The 23339-nt window shown below is 47.1% G+C and overlaps 1 protein-coding gene across 1 annotated transcript in view; it reads left to right on the forward strand.

The window, feature by feature from the left end:
* LOC112223947 (cAMP and cAMP-inhibited cGMP 3',5'-cyclic phosphodiesterase 10A-like) overlaps window positions 1-23126 on the forward strand; it is a 52258-nt gene extending 29132 nt beyond the window's left edge. Inside the window, exons 11-20 of the mRNA XM_042305844.1 lie at window positions 1456-1642; window positions 3086-3228; window positions 4137-4220; window positions 10835-10985; window positions 11887-12042; window positions 15863-16035; window positions 17938-18049; window positions 20352-20432; window positions 20673-20761; window positions 21919-23126. Of these exons, the coding sequence (XP_042161778.1) occupies window positions 1456-1642; window positions 3086-3228; window positions 4137-4220; window positions 10835-10985; window positions 11887-12042; window positions 15863-16035; window positions 17938-18049; window positions 20352-20432; window positions 20673-20761; window positions 21919-22330 (1588 nt within the window). The 3' untranslated portion in view covers window positions 22331-23126. The remainder of the gene's footprint in view (window positions 1-1455; window positions 1643-3085; window positions 3229-4136; window positions 4221-10834; window positions 10986-11886; window positions 12043-15862; window positions 16036-17937; window positions 18050-20351; window positions 20433-20672; window positions 20762-21918) is intronic.
* The last annotated feature ends 213 nt before the right edge of the window (window positions 23127-23339 follow it).

Consider the following 23339-nt stretch of genomic DNA (forward strand, 5'->3'; position numbering starts at 1 on the left):
TCTTGGGTAAGTCTATAAAAGCTTTCCACACCTGGATTGAGTAACATTTGCCCATTATTCTTTTCATAATTCTTCAAGCTCTGTCAAATTGGTTGTTGATCATTGCTAGACAGACATTTTCATGTCTTGTCATAGATTTTCAAGATTTAAGTCAAAAATGTAACTTGGCCACTCAAGAACATTCACTGTCTTCTTGGTAAGCAACAGTGTATGTTTGGTCTTGTGTTGTAGGTTATTGTCCTAGTGAAAGGTGAATTCCTCTCCCAGTCTTGTGTAAAGCAGACTAAAGTAGGTTTTCCTCTCGGGTTTTGCCTGTGCTGAGCTCCATCCCGTTTCTTTTTATCCTGAAAAACTCCCCAGTATCTGCCGATGTCAAGCATACCCATAACATGATGCAGCCACCACCTTGAAAACAAGGAGGCAGTTACTCAGTGATGTGTTTGATTTTTCCCAAACAAAAGGCATTTAGGCCAAAAAGTTCCTTTGCTGTGATTTTTTGTTGTTGCAATATTACTTTAGTGCCTTGTTGTAAACAAGATGCATGTTTGGCAATATTTTTATTCTGTATTTTTGAATACTTCTTTTCACTCTATCATTTAGGTCATTATTGTGGAGTCAGTCACTACAATGGTGTTGATCCATCCTCAGTTTTCTCCCATCACAGCCATTGAACTCTGTAGCTGTTAGAAAATCCCCAATGGCCTCATCGTTAAATAAAGGTTAAATGTAAAACAAAAGTTTAATTCCTATCCTGCCGCTCAGTGAAGAAGGACGACTGTATCTTTGATGTGTCTGGGTAGTTTAACACATTATCCACAGCATATTTATTAACTTGACCATGCTTAAATAGATATTCAATGTCTGGTTTGTTATTGTTACCCATCTACCAATCACAGCCCTTCTTTGAGGCTTTTTGAAAGCTCCCTGGTCTTTGTAGTTGAATCTGTGCTTGAAATTCAAGTACTTGACTGAGGGACAGAGGAAGGGTTAGTCATGAAACAAACCCTGTCAACCCCTTTTGTTTTACACAGAGTGACTCCATGTAATTTATTATCTAATTTGTTAAGCCACATTTGACTCCTGAACTAATTTAGGCTTGCCTAAATAAATGGGCTGAATACTTATGCAACGAGTATATTTTACTAATTCAATTTTTTTTTTTATCACTTTGACGTTTCATAGTATTTTGTGTAGATTGTTGAGATTATAATTTACATTTACATCCATTTTAATCCCACTTTGTAACACAATAAAATGTGAATGAATCCAAGGGGTCTGAATACTTTTGCAAGGCCCTGTTATAACAACTGTATGAGTCTTTCAACTCTTTAAAAAATATATTATTTTTTTTCACCATAATTTGCAAATAAATCAAAATGAATGCTGTGGTACATGTTAAAGTCGACGTAGGGCAAAGTGTGATGTTATTCTTAACACTTTCCTTTCCCTTCACAGAGAGGTGGACCTCTATACGGGATACACCACGCGGAACATCCTATGCATGCCCATCGTTTCCAGGGGGACCGTAATAGGGGTCGTACAGATGGTTAACAAGCTGAGTGGAAGTGCCTTCACCAAAACAGACGAGAACAACTTCAAGATGTTCGCCGTCTTCTGTGCTCTAGCCTTACACTGTGCCAACGTCAGTGTTTTGTCTCTTTTAATATATATCTTTTTTAAATCAAAATGTATTTTATTTTGTGTCTGAAAGAAAAACAAGCCACATACACGACATTCAGGATACAGTATACAAATCATCAGAGAGTTTCTCTTTCCACTAAAATCAGCGATTCTCAACTCTGTACTACACGGTTAACCGACACCATTTATCAATATTAGACAAAGTAAAAACTTGGAAGAGATGTGGAAAATCATGACTAAAGCTGAACTATTTAGCTCTGTTGGGACCAGCACTCCCTGATATGTCTTTTAAGCTGTGTGTCCCTGAGACGTTGTTAAACCTCTGGGGGTAGGACAGCCAGGCGGTAGCCACACTGACGCCAAACCTCTGGGGTAGGACAGCCAGGCTGTAGCCACACTGACGCCAAACCTCTGGGGTAGGACAGCCAGGCTGTAGCCACACTGACGTCAAACCTCTGGGGTAGGACAGCCAGGCTGTAGCCACACTGACACCAAACCTCTGGGGTAGGACAGCCAGGCTGTAGCCACACTGACGCCAAACCTCTGGGGTAGGACAGCCAGGCGGTAGCCACACTGACGCCAAACCCCACACCTTCCCTCCATCGGGTCTCGGCGTTTGGCGGGGAGGATCTCGGCGTTTGGCGGGGGAGGGTGTCGGCGTTTGGCGGGGAGGGTCTCGGGGTTTGGCGGGGGAGGGTCTCGGCGTTTGGCGGGGGAGGGTGTCGGCGTTTGGTGGGGGAGGGTCTCGGCGTTTGGCGGGGGAGGGTCTCGGGGTTTGGCGGGGGAGGGTCTCGGCGTTTGGCGGGGGAGGGTCTCGGGGTGTTACAGTATTAACGGGCCTCGTCCATATTGAAAAGTAACGTCCGTGACGCTCCTGCGTAAGTGTGTTGCATTAGTGGAGGAGAGGATGAGAAAGGAGAAGAGGAGAGGGGGAGGAGAGACAGGCATAGGCGGAGGAGAGGAGCAGAGAGAGAGACTGAGGGGAGGAGTCAGGAATGGAGGGGAGAGGAGAGAGGGAGGGGAGAGGGTGAGAGAGAGGAGTGACGGAAAAGAGGGAAGGAGGGAAGAGAGAGACTGAGAGGAGAGGGGAGAGAGAGGCTGAGGGGAGAAAGCGAGGGGGCAGGGGGAAAGGAGAGGAGAGAGACTGAGGGGAGGATTAGGACAGGGGGAAAGGAGAGGAGAGAGACTGAGGGGAGGATTAGGACAGGGGGAAAGGAGAGGAGAGAGACTGAGGGGAGGATGAGGACAGGGGGAAAAGGAGAGGAGAGAGAATCTTTGGTGCCAAGGACAAGGGAACGATATGCCTCCCAACTGCAACGCCAAGAGAAAAAGAATGGTCCATTTTTTTAACTGTCTCACGGACTGTCTCCCTGTCTGTTGACATGTTCTCATCTGTCTGTCTTTCTCTGTCTGCTTCTCTGTCTGTATCTGTCTGTCTGTCCAGATGTACCACCGGATCAGGCACTCTGAGTGTATCTACAGGGTAACCATGGAGAAGTTGTCCTACCACAGTATCTGTACTTCAGAGGAGTGGAAGACCCTCACACAGCTGGACCTTCCTACACCCCTATACAAAGAGATAGAACTGTGAGTGTCTAACCATAAGGCCCCTATACAAAGAGATGGAACTGTGAGTGTCTAACCATAAGGCCCTTATAAAAAGAGATAGAACTGTGAGTGTCCTAAACATAAGGCCCCTATACAAAGAGATATAACTGTGAGTGTCTAACCATAAGGCCCCTATACAAAGAGATAGAACTGTGACAGACAGACAGACAGACAGACAGACAGACAGACAGACAGACAGACAGACAGACAGACAGACAGACAGACAGACAGACAGACAGACAGACAGACAGACAGACAGACAGACAGACAGACAGACAGACAGACAGACAGACAGACAGACAGACAGACAGACAGACAGACAGACAAACAGGAAGCAGAAGAGAATGGCCAGAGCAGGAAGGGGGTGTGTGTGTGTGTGTGTGTGTGTGTGTGCGAGTTTCAGCCCTGCAAGATCTACAGCTATTGTCTGTATCTATCTCTTTCTCCCACATAAACACACACACACACAAATGCATGCATGCACACACTCACACACACTCTCTCTCTCACACACACCCTGTTACACCACACAATGCAGCCGATGATAATCTAAGATGCTCCCTCTTTCTCTCCCTCCTCTCCCTCTTTCTCTCCCTCCTCTCCCTCTACCCTCCCTCCCTCCTCTCCCTCTACCCTTTCTCTCTCCTCTCCCCCTACCTCCTCTCCCTCCTACCTCTCTTCCTCCACTCTCTCCTACCCTCTCTCCCTCCTACCCTGCCTCTCCCTCCTACCCTCTTTCCCTCCTACCCTCTCTCCCTCCTCTCCCTCCTACCCTCTCTTCCTCCTCTCTCTCCTACCCTCTCTCCCCCCTACCCTCTCTCCCTCCTACCCTGTCTCTCCTCCCTACCCTGTCTCTCCTTCCTACCCTCTCTCCATCCCTTCTCCAGGTTTCATTTTGACATTAGTCAGTTTGAGGAGCTGTGGCCGGCTGTCTTTGTATACATGGTCCACAACTCATGTGGAGAGACCAGGTACGTATATATGTCCTCTGGGACATTTACAGCTGCTTGTCATCAGGGAAATTAACTTAGCCAAATATACCCATAGAACAGGATAAATACTATTCCCAATACTTTACCTCTCTCTCTCTCTCTTGCTAGAGTTCAAGTATATTAAGGAATATCAATATGGGTTGTATTTACAATGGTTTTTGTTCTTCACTGGTTGCCCTTTTCTTGTGGCAACAGGTCACAAATCTTGCTGCTGTGATGGAACACTGTGGAATTTCACCCAGTAGATATGGGAGTTTATCAAAATTGGGTTTGTTGTTTCGAATTTTTTGTGGGTCTCTGTAATCTGAGGGAAATATGTATCTTTAATATGGTCATACATTGGGCAGGAGGTTAGGAAGTGCAGCTCAGTTTCCACCTCATTTTGTGGGCAGTGAGCACATAGCCTGTCTTCTCTTGAGAGCCATGTCTGCCTACGGCGGCCTTTCTCAATAGCAAGGCTATGCTCACTGAGTCCGTACATAGTCAAAGCTTTCCTTAAGTTTGGATCAGTCACAGTGGTCAGGTATTCTGCCACTGTGTACTCCCTGTTTCGGCCAAATAGCATTCTAGTTTGCTCTGTGTTTTTGTAAATTCTTTCCATTTTGTCAAGTAATTATCTTTTAGTTTTCTCATGATTTGGTTGGGTCTAATTGTGTTGCTGGACTGAGGCCCTGTGGGGTGTGTTTGTGAACAGAACCCCAGGACTCTTCTCCAGCTTCATCTCTCTGTATGTAATGGCTTTGTTAAAGTGGGGCAAAAAAGTATTTAGTCAGCCACCAGTTTTGCAAGTTCTCCCACTTAAAAAGATGAGAGAGGCCTGTAATTTTCATAATAGGTACACTTCAACTATGACAGACAAAATGAGAAAAAAAAATCCAGAAAATCACATTGTAGGATTTTTTTATTTATTTATTTGCAAATTATGGTGTTTTTTGCCAATTATAACCACACACTTGTTGTTTGTGTACATGGATTTTATAATGTTGTATGTTTTCCCCCAACACCACTTTCCATCAGTTTGTATAGCAGACCCTCATGCCGAATTGAGTCGAAAGCTTTTTTTTTTTAAATCAACAAAGCATGAGAAGACTTTGCCTTTGTTTTGGTTTGTTTGTTTTTTAATTAGTGTGTACAGGGTGAATACGTGGTCTGTCGTACGGTAATTTGGTAAAAAGCCAATTTGACATTTGCTCAGTACATTGTTTTCACTGAGGAAATGTACAAGTCTGCTGTTAATGATAATGCAGAGGATTTTTCCAAGGTTACTGTTGATGCATATCCCACGGTAGTTATTGGGGTCAAATTTGTCTCCACTTTTGTGGATTGGGGTGATCAGTCCTTGGTTCCAAATATTGGGGAAGATGCCAGAGCTGAGGATGATGTTAAAGAGTTTAAGTAAAACCAATTTGAATTTTTGTTCTGTATATTTGATCATTTCATTGAGGATACCATCAACACCACAGGCCTTTTGGGGTTGAAGGGTTTGTATTTTATCTGATAGCTCATTCAAGGTATTTGGAGAATCCAGTGGGTTCTGGTAGTCTTTAATAGCTGATTCTAATATTTGTATTTGATCATGTATATGTTTTTGTTCTTTGTTATAGAGCCAAACAGATTGGAGAAGTGGTTTATCCATACATCTCCATTTTGGATAGATAACTGTTTGTGTTGTTGTTTGTTTAGCGTGTTCCAATTTTCCCAGAAGTGGTTAGAGTCTATGGATTCTTCAATTACATTGAGCTGATTTCTGACATGCTGTTCCTTCTTTTTCCATAGTGTATTCCTGTATTGCTTTAGTGATTCACCATAGTGAAGGCGTAGGTTCAGGTTTTCTGGGTCTCTATGTTTTTGGTTGGATAGGTTTCTCAATTTCTTTCTTAGATTTTTGCATTCTTCATCAAACCATTTGTCATTGTTGTTCATTTTCTTCAGTTGTCTGCTTGAAATGTTTAGATTTGATTTGGGAACTGAATGGTCAAATATGTTGTTTACATTTTCTACTGCCAAGTTTACACCTTCACTATTACGGTGAAACATTTTGTCCAGGAAATTGTTTAGAAGGGATTGAATTTGTTGTTGCCTAATTGTTTGGTAGGTTTCCACACTACTTTCCTTCCATCTATAGCATTTCTTAATGTTTCTCAGATCCTTTGGCTTTGATGCCTCATGATTGAGTGCCTCTGTTCAAGTAAACTGATTTTGCTGTGGTCTGATAGGGGTGTCAGTGGGTTGACTGTGAACGCTCTGAGAGTCTCTGGGTTGAGGTCAGTGATAAAGTATTCTACAGTACTACTGCCAAGGGATGAGCTATAGGTGTACCTACCACAGCAGTCTCCTCGAAACCTACCATTGACTATGTACCCTACCCAGTGTGCGATAGAGCTGCAAGAGTTGTGACCCATTTTTGTTTTTTGTTTTCTCATAGTTGTGTCTATGGGGGCATATGGGGGAGGGAATGCTGTCACCTGCAGGTAGGTGTTTGTCCCCCTGTGTGCTGAGGGTGTCAGGTTCTTGTCCAGTTCTGGCATTTAGGTCACCACAGACTAGTACATGTCCCTGGGCCTGGAAATTGTTGATCTCCCGGTCTAGGATGGAGAAGCTGTCATCTTTAAAGTATGGAGATTTTATTGGAGGGATATAGGTAGCACAAGTGAGGACATTTTTCTCTGTTGAGATAATTTCCTTATTAATTTCTAGCCAGATGTAAAATGTTCCTGTTTTGACAAGTTTAATAGAGTGGGTTAGGTCTGAGGATAGGGGACGAATGACTGGAACAAATTGCAAAAATCACTGAAGTTGGAGACTTATACCTCCCTCACTAACTTTAAGCATCAGCAATCTGAGCAGTTTACCGATCGCTGCAGCTGTACACAGCCCATCTGTAAATATCCCATCCAATCTACCTACCTCATCCCCATATTGTTTTTATTTACTTTTCTGCTCTTTTGCACACCAGTACTTCTACTTGCACATCATCATCTGCCCATCTATCACTCCAGTGTTAATTTGCTAAATTTGTAATTACTTCGCTACTATGGCCTGTCGTGTCTTTGGCATCATTCAACTGAAGACTTATTTTTATCAAATAAATTCTCTGTAATTATTATTACGTGATTAAACTAACTAAATCATGTAAATGTAATTAACTAGGAAGTTGGGGCACCAAGGAAAATATCCAGATTACAAAGTTATAATTTTCCTAATATAACTCTTCAGATATTTTAGTATCTGATCAATTAGTCTTCTAATTATAAATAATTATTCTTTACCTCACGTTAGTCTCATTCCAAATGTCGTAAATTGTTTGTTATCTGCACGAACCCAGTCTTCACTATGAATAAACTGGTATCGCGGCTTGGTGGACAAAAGGGAAATGGGGGTCGACTGAGAAAGGTCGGGAATTACGCAAGTGAGTCACTACACACTTGATAATTATAACAATTGAAATGCTAATCCTTTGCACATGAACACTCACTCATTCGTTCAGTGTGTCATCAGGGTCTCTGTTGGAATCGTCCGTCTTTCTGTTGGAGAGTTCATCTCATCGTCCCCCCTTTGGTTAGAATGGATACTTCAGAGTCCCATTTCAGAAATGTTCTTGTAGAATAGATGTTTCGGCAGTTGTCGTTCTTCGCGTTCAATGATACCGAATTCCTAGCTGCAGACTAGTAATTAATATCAAAGACTTGTTCTTATTCTGTCGGTATCGATAGTCTCAGAGTTTAACCACGTGGTATGGTTAAAAGATTCAACAATACTCAAACCTTAACTCCCTCTGTGAGGTACTGGTCTCTACTCAAACCTTAGCCCTCTCTGTGAGGTACTGGTCTCTACTCAAACCTTAGCCCTCTCTGTGAGGTACTGGTCTCTACTCAAACCTTAGTCCTCTCGTAATTGAGGTAAGCTTATCTTGGCCAGGTCGCAGTTGTAAATGAGAACTTGTTCTCAACTGGCCTAGCAGCTTAAATAAAGGTTAAATACAACATTTAAAAAGTTAAAAAAGGTCTGGGTTAGGTCTGCTCTTCCCTGTTTCACACCTGGTAGTGTGGTGGATGGTACTACCAGCTCTCTGTAACCTAGAGAACCACCAGTGGGTCCATCTCCTCTATACCACCCACCTGGTAGTTTGGTGGATGGGACTACCAGCTCTCTGTAACCTAGAGGACAACCAGTGGGTCCATCTCCTCTATACCACCGACCTGGTAGTTTGGTGGATGGGACTACCACCTCTCTGTAACCTAGAGGGCAACCAGTGGGTCTGCTCTTCCCTGTTTCACACCTGGTAGTGGATGGGGCTACCAGCTCTCTGTAACCTAGAGGGAAACCAGTGGGTCCATCTCCCTTATACCACCCACCTGGTAGTGTGGTGGATGGGACTACCAGCTCTCTTTAACCTAGAGGGCAACCAGTGGGTCTGCTCTTCCCTGTTTCACACCTGTTAGTGGATGGGACTACCAGCTCTCTGTAACCTAGAGGGCAACCAGTGGGTCCATCTCCTCTATACCACCCACCTGGTAGTGTGGTGGATGGGACTGCCAGCTCTCTGTAACCTAGAGGGCAACCAGTAGGTCTGCTCTTCCCTGTTTCACACCTGGTAGTGGATGGGACTACCAGCTCTCTGTAACCTAGAGGGCAGCCAGTAGGTCTGCTCTTCCCTGTTTCACACCTGGTAGTGGATGGGACTACCAGCTCTCTGTAACCTAGAGGGCAACCAGTGGGTCTGCTCTTCCCTGTTTCACACCTGGTAGTGTGGTGGATGGGACTACCAGCTCTCTGTAACCTAGAGGGCAACCAGTGGGTCTGCTCTTCCCTGTTTCACACCTGGTAGTGTGGTGGATGGGACTACCAGCTCTCTGTAACCTAGAGGGCAACCAGTGGGTCTGCTCTTCCCTGTTTCACACCTGGTAGTGGATGGGACTACCAGCTCTTTGTAACCTAGAGGGCAACCAGTGGGTCTGCTCTTCCCTGTTTCACACCTGGTAGTGGATGGGACTACCAGCTCTCTGTAACCTAGAGGGCAACCAGTGGGTCTGCTCTTCCCTGTTTCACACCTGATAGTGGATGGGACTACCAGCTCTCTGTAACCTAGAGGGCAACCAGTGGGTCCATCTCCTCTATACCACCCACCTGGTAGTGTGGTGGATGGGACTACCAGCTCTCTGTAACCTAGAGGGAAACCAGTGGGTACATCTCCTCTATACCACCCACCTGGTAGTGTGGTGGATGGGACTACCAGCTCTCTGTAACCTAGAGGACAACCAGTGGGTCCGTCTCCCTTATACCATGTTTCACACCTGGTAGTGTGGTGGATGGGACTACCAGCACCCTGTAACCTAGAGGGCAACCAGTGGGTCCGTCTCCTCTATACCAGGTTTCTTGTAGGATGCAATGTCTGTATTTAATTACTTTGTTGAAGTCTGGGTTCCTGCTCTTTAGACCAAAGGCAGATGACCTCAGACCCTCTTTCTCTCTCTCTCTCCCGTCCCCATCCTCTCCCTACCTCTCCCCCAATCCTCTCTCTCTTTCTCTCCCCCTCTCTTTCTCCTCCCCACCCTGTTTAGAATCAGTTGATGACATCCATGCTTTCACTTTTCTCATGTTTTGGTTGGGTCTAACCATGTTGCTGTCTCTCTCTACCTCTCCCCATCCTCTCCCTACCTCTCCCCCATCCCCCTCTCTCTCTCCTATCCTCACCCTACCTCTCCCCCCCTATCCTCTATTTCCTCTCTCCTATCCTCTCCCCATCCTCTCTACCTCTCCCCATCCTCTCCCTACCTCTCTCCATCCCTCTCTCTTTCCTATCCTCTCCATACCTCTCCCCTATCCTCTATTTCTCTCTCTCTATCCTCTCCCCATCCTCTCTCTCTCTCCTATCCTCTCTCTCCTATCCTCCTATCCTCTCTCTACCTCTCCCCCATCCTCTCCCTACCTCTCCCCCCCATCCCCCTCTCTCTCTCCTATCCTTCTCCCCCTACCTCTCCCCCTATCCTCTATTTCTCTCTCCTATCCTCTCCCCATCCTCTCTCTCTCTCTCCTATCCTCTCTCTCTCTCTCTTTCCTATCCTCTCCATACCTCTCCCCCTATCCTCTATCTCTCTCCCTATCCTCTCTCACCCCTATCCTCTCTCTTCCTCTCCCCATCTCTCTCCCCATCCTCTCTCTCCCCTATCCTCTCTCTCTCACCCCTATCCTCTCCCTTCCTCTCCCCCTATCCCTCTATCTCTCTCCCACTATCTATCCTCTCTCTCTCTCCCTATCCTCTCTCTCTCCCCATTCTCTCTCTCACCCCTATCCTCTCTCCCTATCCTTCTCTCCCCCTATCCTCTCTCTCTCCCCATCCTCTCCCTACCTCTCCCCATCCTCTCTATCCTCTCTCTCCCCCCCCTCTCTCTCCCCTATCCTCTCCCTACCTCTACCTCCCCTATCTCTCTCCCCATCCTCTCTCTTTCACCCCTATCCTCTCCCTACCTCGCCACCTATCCTCTCTCTCCCCATCCTCTCTCTCCCTCTCCCCTTTCCTCTCCCTACCTCTCCCCCAATCCTCTCTCTTTCTCTCCCCTCTCTCTCTCTCTCTCCCCCCCTCCTCCTTCTAGTTTTGAGTTGGAGAAGTTGTGCAGGTTCACAATGTCTGTGAGGAAGAATTATCGGCGTGTTCCCTACCACAACTGGAAACATGCGGTGAACGTGGCTCACTGTATGTACGCCATACTGCAGAAGACCACCGGCATCTTCACTGAAATAGAGGTATGTCTCTCTCTCTGTCTGTCTGTCTGCCCGCCTGTCTCTCTGTCTGTCCATCTGTCTGCCCGTCTGTCCGTCCGTCTCTCTGCCTGCCTGTCTGTCTGTCTGTCTGTCTGTCTGTCTATCTGCCCTGTCTGTCTGTCTGTCTGTCTGTCTGTCTGTCTGTCTGTTTGTCTCTATCTGCCTTTTGTCTCCCATCCTGTTTGTCTCTCTGTTTTGTCTCCCTGCCTGCCTGTCCGTCCGTCCGTCCGTCTGTCTCTCTGTCTGTCACTCTCTCCCCATCCTCTCTCTCCCAATCCTCTCTCTCTCCCTCCCATCCTCTCTCTCTACCTCCCATCCTCTCTCTCTCCCCATCCTCTCTTTCTCTCCCTATCATCTCTCTCCCCCTATCCTTTCTCTCTCCCCATACACTCTCCCTCTCTCTCTCTCTCTTTCTCTCTCTCTCTCTATCCCTCTTTCTTCCTATCATCTCTCTCCCCCTATCCTTTCTCTTCTTCCTCCCCATCTCCTTCCTCTCTCTCCCCCTATCCTATCTCTCTATCCTCTTTCTCCCATCCTCCCCCCTCTCTCTCTCTCTCTCCTCTTTCTCTCTCTATCCCTCCCCTATCCTCCTCTTCCCTATCTCTCTCCCCCTATCTCTCTCTCTCCCCCCCTCTATCTCTATCCCCTCTCTCTCTCCCCTATCCCCTCTCTCTCTCCCCCTATCCCTCTCTCCCCTATCTCTCTCCCCCATCCTCTCCTCCTCTCTCTCCCCTATCCCTCTCTCCCCCTATCCTCTCTCTCTCCCCCTCCTGGCTCTCTCTCCCCCTATCCTAACTCTCTCTCCCCCTATCTTCTCTCTCTCTCCCCATCCTTTCTCTCTCTTCCCCTATCCTCTCTCCTGCATCCTCTCCCCCATCAACAGAAGAAGGGTCTGCTGATAGCCTGTCTATGTCATGATCTGGACCATCGAGGATACAGTAACACCTACCTGCAGAAGTTTGACCATCCTCTAGCTGCCTTGTACAGCACATCTACAATGGAGCAGCACCACTTCTCCCAGACTGTATCCATCCTCCAGGTAGGAATACCACTTCTCCCAGACTGTATCCATCCACCAGGTAGGACTACACCACTTCTCCCAGACTGTATCCATCCACCAGGTAGGAACACCACTTCTCCCAGACTGTATCCATCCACCAGGTAGGACACACCACTTCTCCCAGACTGTATCCATCCACCAGGTAGGAACACCACTTCTCCCAGACTGTATCCATCCACCAGGTAGGACTACCACTTCTCCCAGACTGTATCCATCCACCAGGTAGGACTACCACTTCTCCCAGACTGTATCCATCCACCAGGTAGGAACACCACTTCTCCCAGACTGTATCCATCCACCAGGTAGGAATACCACTTCTCCCAGACTGTATCCACCCACCAGGTAGGAACACCACTTCTCCCAGACTGTATCCATCCACCAGGTAGGAACACCACTTCTCCCAGACTGTATCCATCCACCAGGTAGGACACACCACTTCTCCCAGACTGTATCCATCCACCAGGTAGGACTACCACTTCTCCCAGACTGTATCCATCCACCAGGTAGGAACACCACTTCTCCCAGACTGTATCCATCCACCAGGTAGGACACACCACTTCTCCCAGACTGTATCCATCCACCAGGTAGGAACTACCACTTCTCCCAGACTGTATCCATCCACCAGGTAGGACTACCACTTCTCCCAGACTGTATCCATCCACCAGGTAGGACTACCACTTCTCCCAGACTGTATCCATCCTCTCTCCCAGACTGTATCCATCCACCAGGTAGGAACACCACTTCTCCCAGACTGTATCCATCCACCAGGTAGGACTACACCACTTCTCCCAGACTGTATCCATCCACCAGGTAGGACTACCACTTCTCCCAGACTGTATCCATCCACCAGGTAGGACTACCACTTCTCCCAGACTGTATCCATCCACCAGGTACACCACTTCTCCCAGACTGTATCCATCCACCAGGTAGGATACACTTCTCCCAGACTGTATCCATCCACCAGACTGTATCCATCCACCAGGTAGGACTACCACCTGTATCCATCCACCAGGTATTGACCATCCCAGACTGTATCCATCCACCAGGTAGGACTACACCACTTCTCCCAGACTGTATCCATCCACCAGGTAGGACTACCACTTCTCCCAGACTGTATCCATCCACCAGGTAGGACACACCACTTCTCCCAGACTGTATCCATCCACCAGGTAGGAACACCACTTCTCCCAGACTGTATCCATCCACCAGGCACCACTTCTCCCAGACTGTATCCATCCACCAGGTAGGAATACCACTTCTCCCAGACTGTATCCATCCACCAGGTAGGTAGGATCCACACCACTTCTCCCAGACTGTATCCATCCACCAGGTATCCATCCACCAGGTAGGACACACCACTTCTCCCAGACTGTCCATCCATCCACTTCTCCCAGGTAGGATCCACACCACTTCTCCCAGACTGTATCCATCCACCAGGTAGGACTACCACTTCTCCCAGACTGTATCCATCCACCAGGTAGGAATACCACTTCTCCCAGACTGTATCCATCCACCAGGTAGGACTACCACTTCTCCCAGACTGTATCCATCCACCAGGTAGGAATACCACTTCTCCCAGACTGTATCCATCCACCAGGTAGGACTACCACTTCTCCCAGACTGTATCCATCCACCAGGTAGGACTACCACTTCTCCCAGACTGTATCCATCCACCAGGTAGGACTACCACTTCTCCCAGACTGTATCCATCCACCAGGTAGGAATAACACTTCTCCCAGACTGTATCCACCCACCAGGTAGGACTACCACTTCTCCAAGACTGTATTCATCCACCAGGTAGGACTACCACTTCTCCTAGACTGTATCCATCCTCCAGGTAGGACTACCACTTCTCCCAGACTGTATCCATCCACCAGGTAGGAATACCACACCCACACATGGTCTACAGAGTGTAAAACATACTCTGATTATAATGTTACATTTTGGGTGTTAATGGAACACTCTGTAATGTAACAGATTAACACTGTTACAGTAAGTCATTTTGGGTGTTAATGGAGCACTGTATGGTTTAAAGCCTCATTTGCATATTTCCCATGGTGCATTTTCTTTTTGATTGAATTGTAGAGTTACCTTTTTCACCTTTATTTAACCAGGTGGCAAGTTGAGAACAAGTTCTCATTTACTATTGCTACCTGGCCAAGATAAAGCAAAGCAGTTCGGCACATACAACAACACAGAGTTACACATGGAGTAAAACAAACATACAGTCAATAATACAGTAGAAACAAGTCTATATACGATGTGAGCAAATAAGGTGAGATAAGGGGGCGAATGTTATCTTTAAAATTTTACTTTATGACAATACATTACATTCAGTAACAGTCAAAAGTACAGTTTTTACTATTTTCTACATCATAATAGTGAAGACATTAAAACTATGAAATAACACATATCATGTAGAATCATTTAGTGACCAAAAAAGTGTTAAACAAATCTAAATATATTTTATATTTGAGATTCTTCAAAGTAGAAGAATGCCTTTGACTTGATGACAGCTTTGCACACACTTGGAATTCTCTCAACCAGCTTCACCTGGAATGCTTGTCCAACAGTCTTGAAGGAGTTCCCACACATGGTGAGCACTTGTTGGCTGCTTTTCCTTCACTCTGCAGTCTAACTCATCCCAAACCATCTCAATTGGGTTGAAGTCAGGTGACTGTGGAGGCCAGGTCATCTGATGCAGCACTCCTTCACACTCCTTCTTGGTCAAATAGCCTTTACACAGCCTGGAGGTGTGTTGGATCATTGTCCTGTTGAAAAACAAATGATAGTCCCACTAAGCGCAAAACAGATGGGATGGTGTATCGCTGCAGAATACTGTGGTAGCCATGCTGGTTAAGTGTGCCTTAAATTCTAAATAAATCACAGTGTCCCCAGCAAAGCAACCCCACACCTCCTCCTGCAAGCTTTACGTTGGAAACCACATATGCAGAGATCATCCGTTCACCTACTCTGCATCTCACAAAGACACAGCAAATTTGGACTCCAGACCAAAGGACAGATTTCCACTGGTCTAATGTCCATTGCTCGTGTATCTTGGCCCAAGCAAGTCTCTTCTTATTATTGGTGTCCTTTAGTAGTGGTTTCTTTACAGCAATTCGACCATGAAGAAGGCCTGATTCACACAGTCTCCTCTGGACAGTTGATGTTGAGATGTGTCTGTTACTTGAACTCTGTGAAGCATTTATTTGGGCTGCAATTTCTTAGGCTGGTAACTCTAATGAACTTATCCTCTGCAGCAGAGGTAACTCTGGGTCTTCCATTCCTGTGGTGGTCCTCATGAGAGCCAGTTTCATCACAGCGTTTGATGGTTTCTGTGACTGCACTTGAAGAAACTTTCAAAGTTCTTGAAATGTTCCATATGGACATCATGTCTTAAAGTAATGATGGACTGTCGTTTCTCTTTGGTTATAGGGGTATCTTCTGTATACCACCCCTACCTTGTCACAACACAACTGATTGGCTCAAACGTTTTAACAAGGAAAGAAATTCCACAAATTAGCTTTTAACAAGACACACATGTTAATTGAAATGCATTCCAGGTGACTACCTCATGAAGCTGGTTGAGAGAATGGCAAGAGTGTGCAAAGCTGTCATCAAGGCAAAGGATGGCTGCTTTGAATAATCTTAAATATAAAATATATTTTGATTTGTTTAACACTTTTTTTGGTTTCTCCGCCTCAGGTCGTACCCTCTGGCTATCCCTCCTAAGCCTAGCTGAGCCGAACGCCTCATAAGCAGAGCTTTTGCTTTTTATTGATCTCTTTGTTTCCCATAGCTGGAAGGGCACAATATTTTCTCCAACCTGACTTCCATTGAGTACGAGCAAGTTCTAGAGGTCATCCACAAGGCCATCATCGCTACAGACCTGGCGCTCTACTTCGGCAACCGCAAACAGCTAGCTGAACTACTGAGCACTGGAGCTCTGGACCTGGACAACCACCAACACAGGTCAGAGGTCACACACACACACACACACACACACACACTGGACCACAACAACCACCAACACAGGTTAGTGGTCACACACACACACACACACACACACACACTGGACCGCAACAACCACCAACACAGGTTAGTGGTCACAACACACACACACACACACACACACACACTGGACCTGGACAACCACCAACACAGGTTAGAGGTCACACACACACACACACTGGACCGCAACAACCACCGGCACATGTCACAGGTTAAATAAGAGCTCTCACACTAAATAGCTGAACTGAACCAAGCCAAATCAGACCAAGCTTACTGAGCTACCATGGTTACACATCCACTATAGTTACTGGAACTGTGCTGAACAGGTCAACGTAAAGAGAGAAAAAAAACTATTTTATCACACAGTGTTTTGGGTCAGCATCACTGTGTTTTGGGTCAGCATCACTGTGTTTTGGGTCAGCATCACTGTGTTTTGGGTCAGCGTCACGGTGGTTTGGGTCAGCATCACGGTGGTTTGGGTCAGCATCACTGTGGTTTTGGGTCAGCAGCACTGTGGTTTGGGTCAGCATCACTGTGGTTTTGGGTCAGCAGCACGGTGGTTTGGGTCAGCATCATGGTGGTTTTGGGTCAGCAGCACTGTGGTTTGGGTCAGCATCATGGTGGTTTGGGTCAGCAGCACGATGGTTTGGGTCAGCATCACGGTGGTTTGGGTCAGCATCACTGTGGTTTGGGTCAGCAGCACGGTGGTTTGGGTCAGCATCACTGTGGTTTTGGGTCAGCAGCACTGTGGTTTGGGTCAGCATCATGGTGGTTTGGGTCAGCAGCACGATGGTTTGGGTCAGCATCACTGTGGTTTTGGGTCAGCAGCACTATGGTTTTGGTCAGCATCATGGTGGTTTGGGTCAGCATCACGGTGGTTAGGGTCAGCATCACGGTGGTTTGGGTCAGCATCACGGTGGTTAGGGTCAGCATCATGGTGGTTTGGGTCAGCATCACGATGGTTTGGGTCAGCATCACGGTGATTTGGGTCAGCATCACGGTGGTTTGGGTCAGCATCACAGTGGTTTGGGTCAGCATCACTGTGGTTTGGATCAGCATCACAGTGGTTTGGGTCAGCATCACGGTGGTTTGGGTCAGCATCACGGTGGTTTGGGTGAGCATCGCGGTGGTTTGGGTCAGCATCACGGTGGTTTGGGTCAGCATCACGGTGGTTTGGGTCAGCATGACATCAGTTAGAAAACACTAATCGAATCAGGGGACAACTACACTCATTCTCATGCATCTGGAAATACAGTGCATTAGGTAAGTATTCAGACCCCTTGACTTTTTCCACATTTTGTTACATTACAGCCTTATTCTAAAATTAAATAGCTTTTTTTCCTCATCAATCTACACACAATACCCCATAATGACATCACAATACCCCATAATGACATCACAATACCCCCTAATGACATCACAATAACCCATAATGACATCACAATACCCCATAATGACATCACAATACCCCATAATAACAAAGAAAAAACTGTTTTTTAGACATTTTTGCAAACGTAAAAAAAATTAATGAATGAAATATTACATTTACATAAGTGGGGAGCGTCGCTGCACAGCTATTTTCAGGTCTCTCCAAAGATTTTCAATCAGGTTCAAGTCTGGGCTCTGGCTGGGCCACTCAAGGACATTCAGAGACTTTTCCCGAAGCCACTCCTGCGATGTCTTGGCTGTGTGCTTAGGGTCGTGTGTAGATTGATGAGGGATTTTTATTTATTTAATCCATTTTAGAATAAGGCTGTATGTAACAAAATGTGGGAAAAATCAAGGGGTCTGAATACATTCTGAATGCACTGTAGATATAAATAAATCATAAATAAATAAAAACAAATACTTCTCTTTCCCCAGGGACCGTGTGATTGGTCTGATGATGACAGCATGTGACCTGTGTTCCGTTACCAAGCTGTGGCCAATCACGCGACTCACAGCCAATGATATCTACGCTGAGTTCTGGGCTGAGGTACAGTAGTATAACTCACCACACTCAACCACCAAAAGGGTTCATTGTTTGTCCCCAAAAGAGAATCTTTTTAGGTTACAGGTTGAACACTTTGATGGTGAAAGGGTTCCACGTAGAACATTGTATGAGCGGAAGTGTTCCACTTGGAACAAAAAAATATATATTTTCAGAGGGTTATCCTATGGGGACAATTGAAGAACCCTTTGCAGTTCTAGGTAGCACCTTCTTTTCTAAGAGTGTACTACAATACTACTGTTGTAAAGAGTTCATTAATAACGAATGAATTATGAATGAATTATGAATGAATGAATTAATTATGAATGAATGGGTTCTGAATGAATTATAACTGAATGGATTATGAATGAATTATGAATGAATGGGTTAGGAATGGATTATGAATGAATGGATTATGAATGAATGAATTATGAATGAATGGGTTATGTATGAATTATGAATGAATGGGTTATGAATGGATTATGAATGAATGGGTTATGTATGAATTATGAATGAATGGGTTATGAATGGATTAAGAATGAATGGGTTAGGAATGGATTATGAATGAATGGGTTATGAATGAATTATGAATGGATGGATTATGAATGAATGGTGTATGAATGAATTATGAATGGATTATGAATGAATGGGTTATGAATGATTTATGAATGATTGGGTTATGAATGGATTATGAATGAATTATGAATACTCCTCCTCTCCACCTCCTCCTCCTCTCCTCCTCCTCCTCCTCCTCTCCTCCTCCTCCTCTCCTCCACCTCCTCCTCCTCTCCACCTCCTCCTCCTCTCCTCCTCCTCCTCCTCCTCCTCTCTCCTCCTCCTCCTCTCCTCCTCCGACTCCTCCTCCTCTCCGACTCCTCCTCCTCTCCTCCTCCTCTCTCCTCCTCCTCCTCCTCCTCCTCCTCCTCTCTCCTCCTCCTCCTCCTCCTCCTCTCCTCCTCCTTCTCCTCTCCTCCTCCACCTCCTCCTCCTCCTCTCCTCCTTCCCCTCCTCCTCTCCACCTTCTCCTCCTCCTCCTCCACCTCCCCCTCCTCCCTCCTCCTCCTCCTCCTCCTCCTCCTCTCCTCCTCTCTCCTCCTCCTCCTCCTCCTCCTCCTCCCCCTCTCCTCCTCCTCTCCTCCTCCACCTCCTCCTCCTCTCCTCCTCCTCCTCCCTCCTCCTCCTCCTCCTCCTCCTCCTCTCTCCTCCTCCTCCTCCTCCTCCTCCTCTCCTCCTCCTCCTCCTCCTCTCCTCCTCCTCCTCCTCTCCTCCTCCTCCTCTCTCCACCTCCTCCTCCTCTCCCTCCTCCTCCTCCTCCTCCTCCTCTCCTCCTCTCCTCCTCCTCTCCTCCTCCTTTCCACCCCCTCCTCCTCTCTCTCCTCCTCCTCCTCCTCCTCTCTCCCTCCTCCTCCTCCTCTCCTCCTCCTCTTCCTCCTCTCCCTCCTCCTCCTCCTCCTCCTCCTCCTCCTCCTCCCTCCTCTCCCTCCTTCTCCTCCTCTCCTCCTCCTCCTCTCCTCCTTCTCCTCCTCCTCCTCTCCTCCTTCTCCTCCTCCTCCTCCTCTCCTCCTCCTCTCCTCCTCCTCCTCTCTCTCCTCCTCCTCCTCCTCTCCTCCTCCCTCCTCCTCTCCCTCCTCCTCCTCCTCCTCTCCTCCTCCTCTCCTCCTCTCCTCCTCCTCTCCTCCTCTCCTCCTTCTCCTCCTCTCCTCCTCCTCCTCCTCCTCCTCTCCTCCTTCTCCTCCTCCTCCTCTCCTCCTCCTCCTCCTCCTCCCTCCTCCTTCTCCTCCTCCTCCACCTCCCCCTCCTCCTCCTCCTCCTCCTCCTCCTCCTCCTCCTCTCCACCTCCTCCTCCTCCTCCTCTTCTCCTCCTCCTCTTCCTCCTCCTCCTCCTCCTCCTCCTCCTCCTCTCCACCTCCTCATCCTCTACTCCTCCCTCCTCCTCCTCCCCTCCTCCTCCTCCTCCTCCTCCTCCCTCCTCCTCCTCTCTCCCTCCTCCTCTCCTCCTCCTCCTCCTCCTCCGACTCCTCCTCCCTATGACTCCTCCTCTCCTCCTCCTCCGACTCCACATAGTTTACTCCGACTCCTCCTCCTCCTCCTCCCTCCTCCTCCTCCACAGGTGGGTCCTCCTCCTCCTCCTCCTCCTCCTCCTCCTCCTCCTCCTCCTCCTCCTCCTCCTCCTCCTCCTCCTCTCCTCCTCCTCCTCCTCCTCCTCCTCCTCATCTCCTCCTCCTACCCACCTCCTCCTTAGACTCCTCCTCCTCCTCCTCCTCCTCTCCTCCTCCTCTCCTCCTCCTCCTCCTCCTCTCCTCTACAGGGGGATGAGATGAAGAAGATAGGTATACAGCCCATCCCTATGATGGACAGAGATAAGAAGGAAGAGGTTCCTCAGGGGCAGGTAAGAACTACACACACACACACACACACACACACACACACACACACACTAAGAACATTACCTAGGCTGCGTCTCATTCTGGCAAGTTGTGCCCCTTGTCCCCGCCCCTTTACTGACCTGAGACAGGTGTAGGTGGAAACAACAGCTCCACTCCACATAGTTTACATCATGTTGCTTTCCCATCCAGTCCCATTGTTGTTCCTATCCAACCACATACATTCTCCTTGTGTGTGTCTGTAGGTGGGGTTCTACAATGCTGTTGCACTCCCATGTTATACCACCTTATCTGAGCTCTTCCCCCCTTCTGGCCCTCTGCTACAAGCCTGCAAGTGAGTAACATACAATACACCAACCACATAGACTATATATTACATAGACTACACACCATATATTACATAGACTACACACCATATATTATATAGACTACACACACCATATACTACATAGACTACACACCATATATTATATAGACTACACACCATATATTATATAGACTACACACCATATATTACATAGACTACACACCATATATTATATAGACTACACACCATATATTACATAGACTACACACCATATATTACATAGACTACACACACCATATATTACATAGACTACACACACCATATATTACATAGACTACACACCATATATTACATAGACTACACCACCATATATAGACTACATAGACTACATAGACTACACCATATATTACATAGACTATAGACTACACACCATATATTACATAGACTACACATATATTACATAGACTACACACCATAGACTACACACCATATATTATATAGACTACACACCATATATTACATAGACTACACACCATATATTACATAGACACACACCATATATTTATAGACTACACCATATATTATATAGACTACACACCATATACACAGACTACACATATATATTATATAGACTACACACCATATATTACATAGACTACACACCATAGACTACACACCATATATTACATAGACTACACACCATATATTATATAGACTACACACCATATATTACATAGACTACACACACCATATATTACATAGACTACACACACCATATATTACATAGACTACACACCATATATTATATAGACTACACACACCATATATTACATAGACTACACACACCATATACTACATAGACTACACACACCATATACTACATAGACTACACACACCATATACTACATAGACTACACACACCATATACTACATAGACTACACACACCATATACTACATAGACTACACACACCATATACTACATAGACTACACACACCATATACTACATAGACTACACACACCATATACTACATAGACTACACACCATATATTACATAGACTACACACCATATACTACACACATAGACACACACACACACACACACACACACACACACACACACACACACACACACACTGTCTTCCTACTGGCCTTTTGATCCTAGTATGATTGTTTTTCCACAGGGAGAACCTTGGCCAGTGGGAGAAGATAGTGAATGGAGAGGAGGAGGACAGTGGAGTGAGAGGAGTGTGGGCTCCGTCAGAGCCTGTTGACCCCAGGGCAGAGCCTGTTGACCCCAGGGCAGAGCCTGTTGACCCCAGGATAGAGCCTGTTGACCCCAGGGCAGAGCCTGTTGACCCCAGGGCAGAGCCTGTTGACCCCAGGGCAGAGCCTGTTGACCCCAGGGTAGAGCCTGTTGACCCCAGGGCAGAGCCTGTTGACCCCAGGGCAGAGCCTGTTGACCCCAGGGCAGAGCCTGTTGACCCCAGGGTAGAGCCTGTTGACCCCAGGGTAGAGCCTGTTGACCCCAGGGTAGAGCCCAGCATGGAGGAACCATCTAACCCTGACTCAGGCCCTGTGAAGGTGGACAACTGACTAGTAGTGAAGCCACTGCTCGCCCTCACTACCACGCAAGTCAATACGCCATCACTACCACACGCCCTCACTACCACATGCCCTCACTACCACACGCCCTCACTACCACACGCCCTCACTACCACATGCCCTCACTACCACATGCCCTCACTACCACGCAAGTCAATACGCCATCACTACCACACGCCCTCACTACCACATGCCCTCACTACCACACGCCCCCACTACCACACGCCCTCACTACCACACGCCCTCACTACCACGCAAGTCAATACACCCTCACTACCACATGCCCTCACGACCACACGCCCTCACTACCACACGCCCTCACAATGTCCCCTGCCAGCAGGTGTGTGTACTTCCTGTCTGGACTTCCTGTGTCAGCGACTCAATTCCTTCTGCAACAGGAAGGGGCGGGAAACATGCGTAGGGACGAGGGTAGATGATTGGTGGATTTACTGACAAGGGGATTATTTTCAGAAACACACAGTTACCTCATTGGGTGAGGGAGGAGAGGAGGTAACACAGACGGTGACACCACTCCCGTAGACACGGACAGAGGACCGCAGGGGTGTGTTCATTAGGCACCAAACGCAAACAAACGGGCCGAAACAGGGAGAGACTACCTGAGCCGGTCCAATAAGAAACAGTTGTTTTACGATTTCCGTTGCAAAATGTTTGTCACTGATGAATACAGCCGAGTGGGGATTCGGCACCAATCACCTGATCCACCAACCATCTGATCCACCAGTCACCTGATCCACCAACCACCTGATCCACCAGTCACCTGATCCACCATCCACCTGATCCACCAACCACCTGATCCACCAGTCACCTGATCCACCAACCATCTGATCCACCAACCACCTGATCCACCAACCACCTGATCCACCAACCACCTGATCCACCAGTCAACTGATCCACCATCCACCTGATCCACCAACCACCTGATCCAACAACCACCTGATCCACCAACCACCTGATCCACCACCTGATCCACCAACCACCA

The sequence above is a fragment of the Oncorhynchus tshawytscha genome, linkage group LG25 (assembly GCF_018296145.1).
Source record: "Oncorhynchus tshawytscha isolate Ot180627B linkage group LG25, Otsh_v2.0, whole genome shotgun sequence".
NCBI classification, from domain to species: Eukaryota; Metazoa; Chordata; class Actinopteri; order Salmoniformes; family Salmonidae; genus Oncorhynchus; species Oncorhynchus tshawytscha.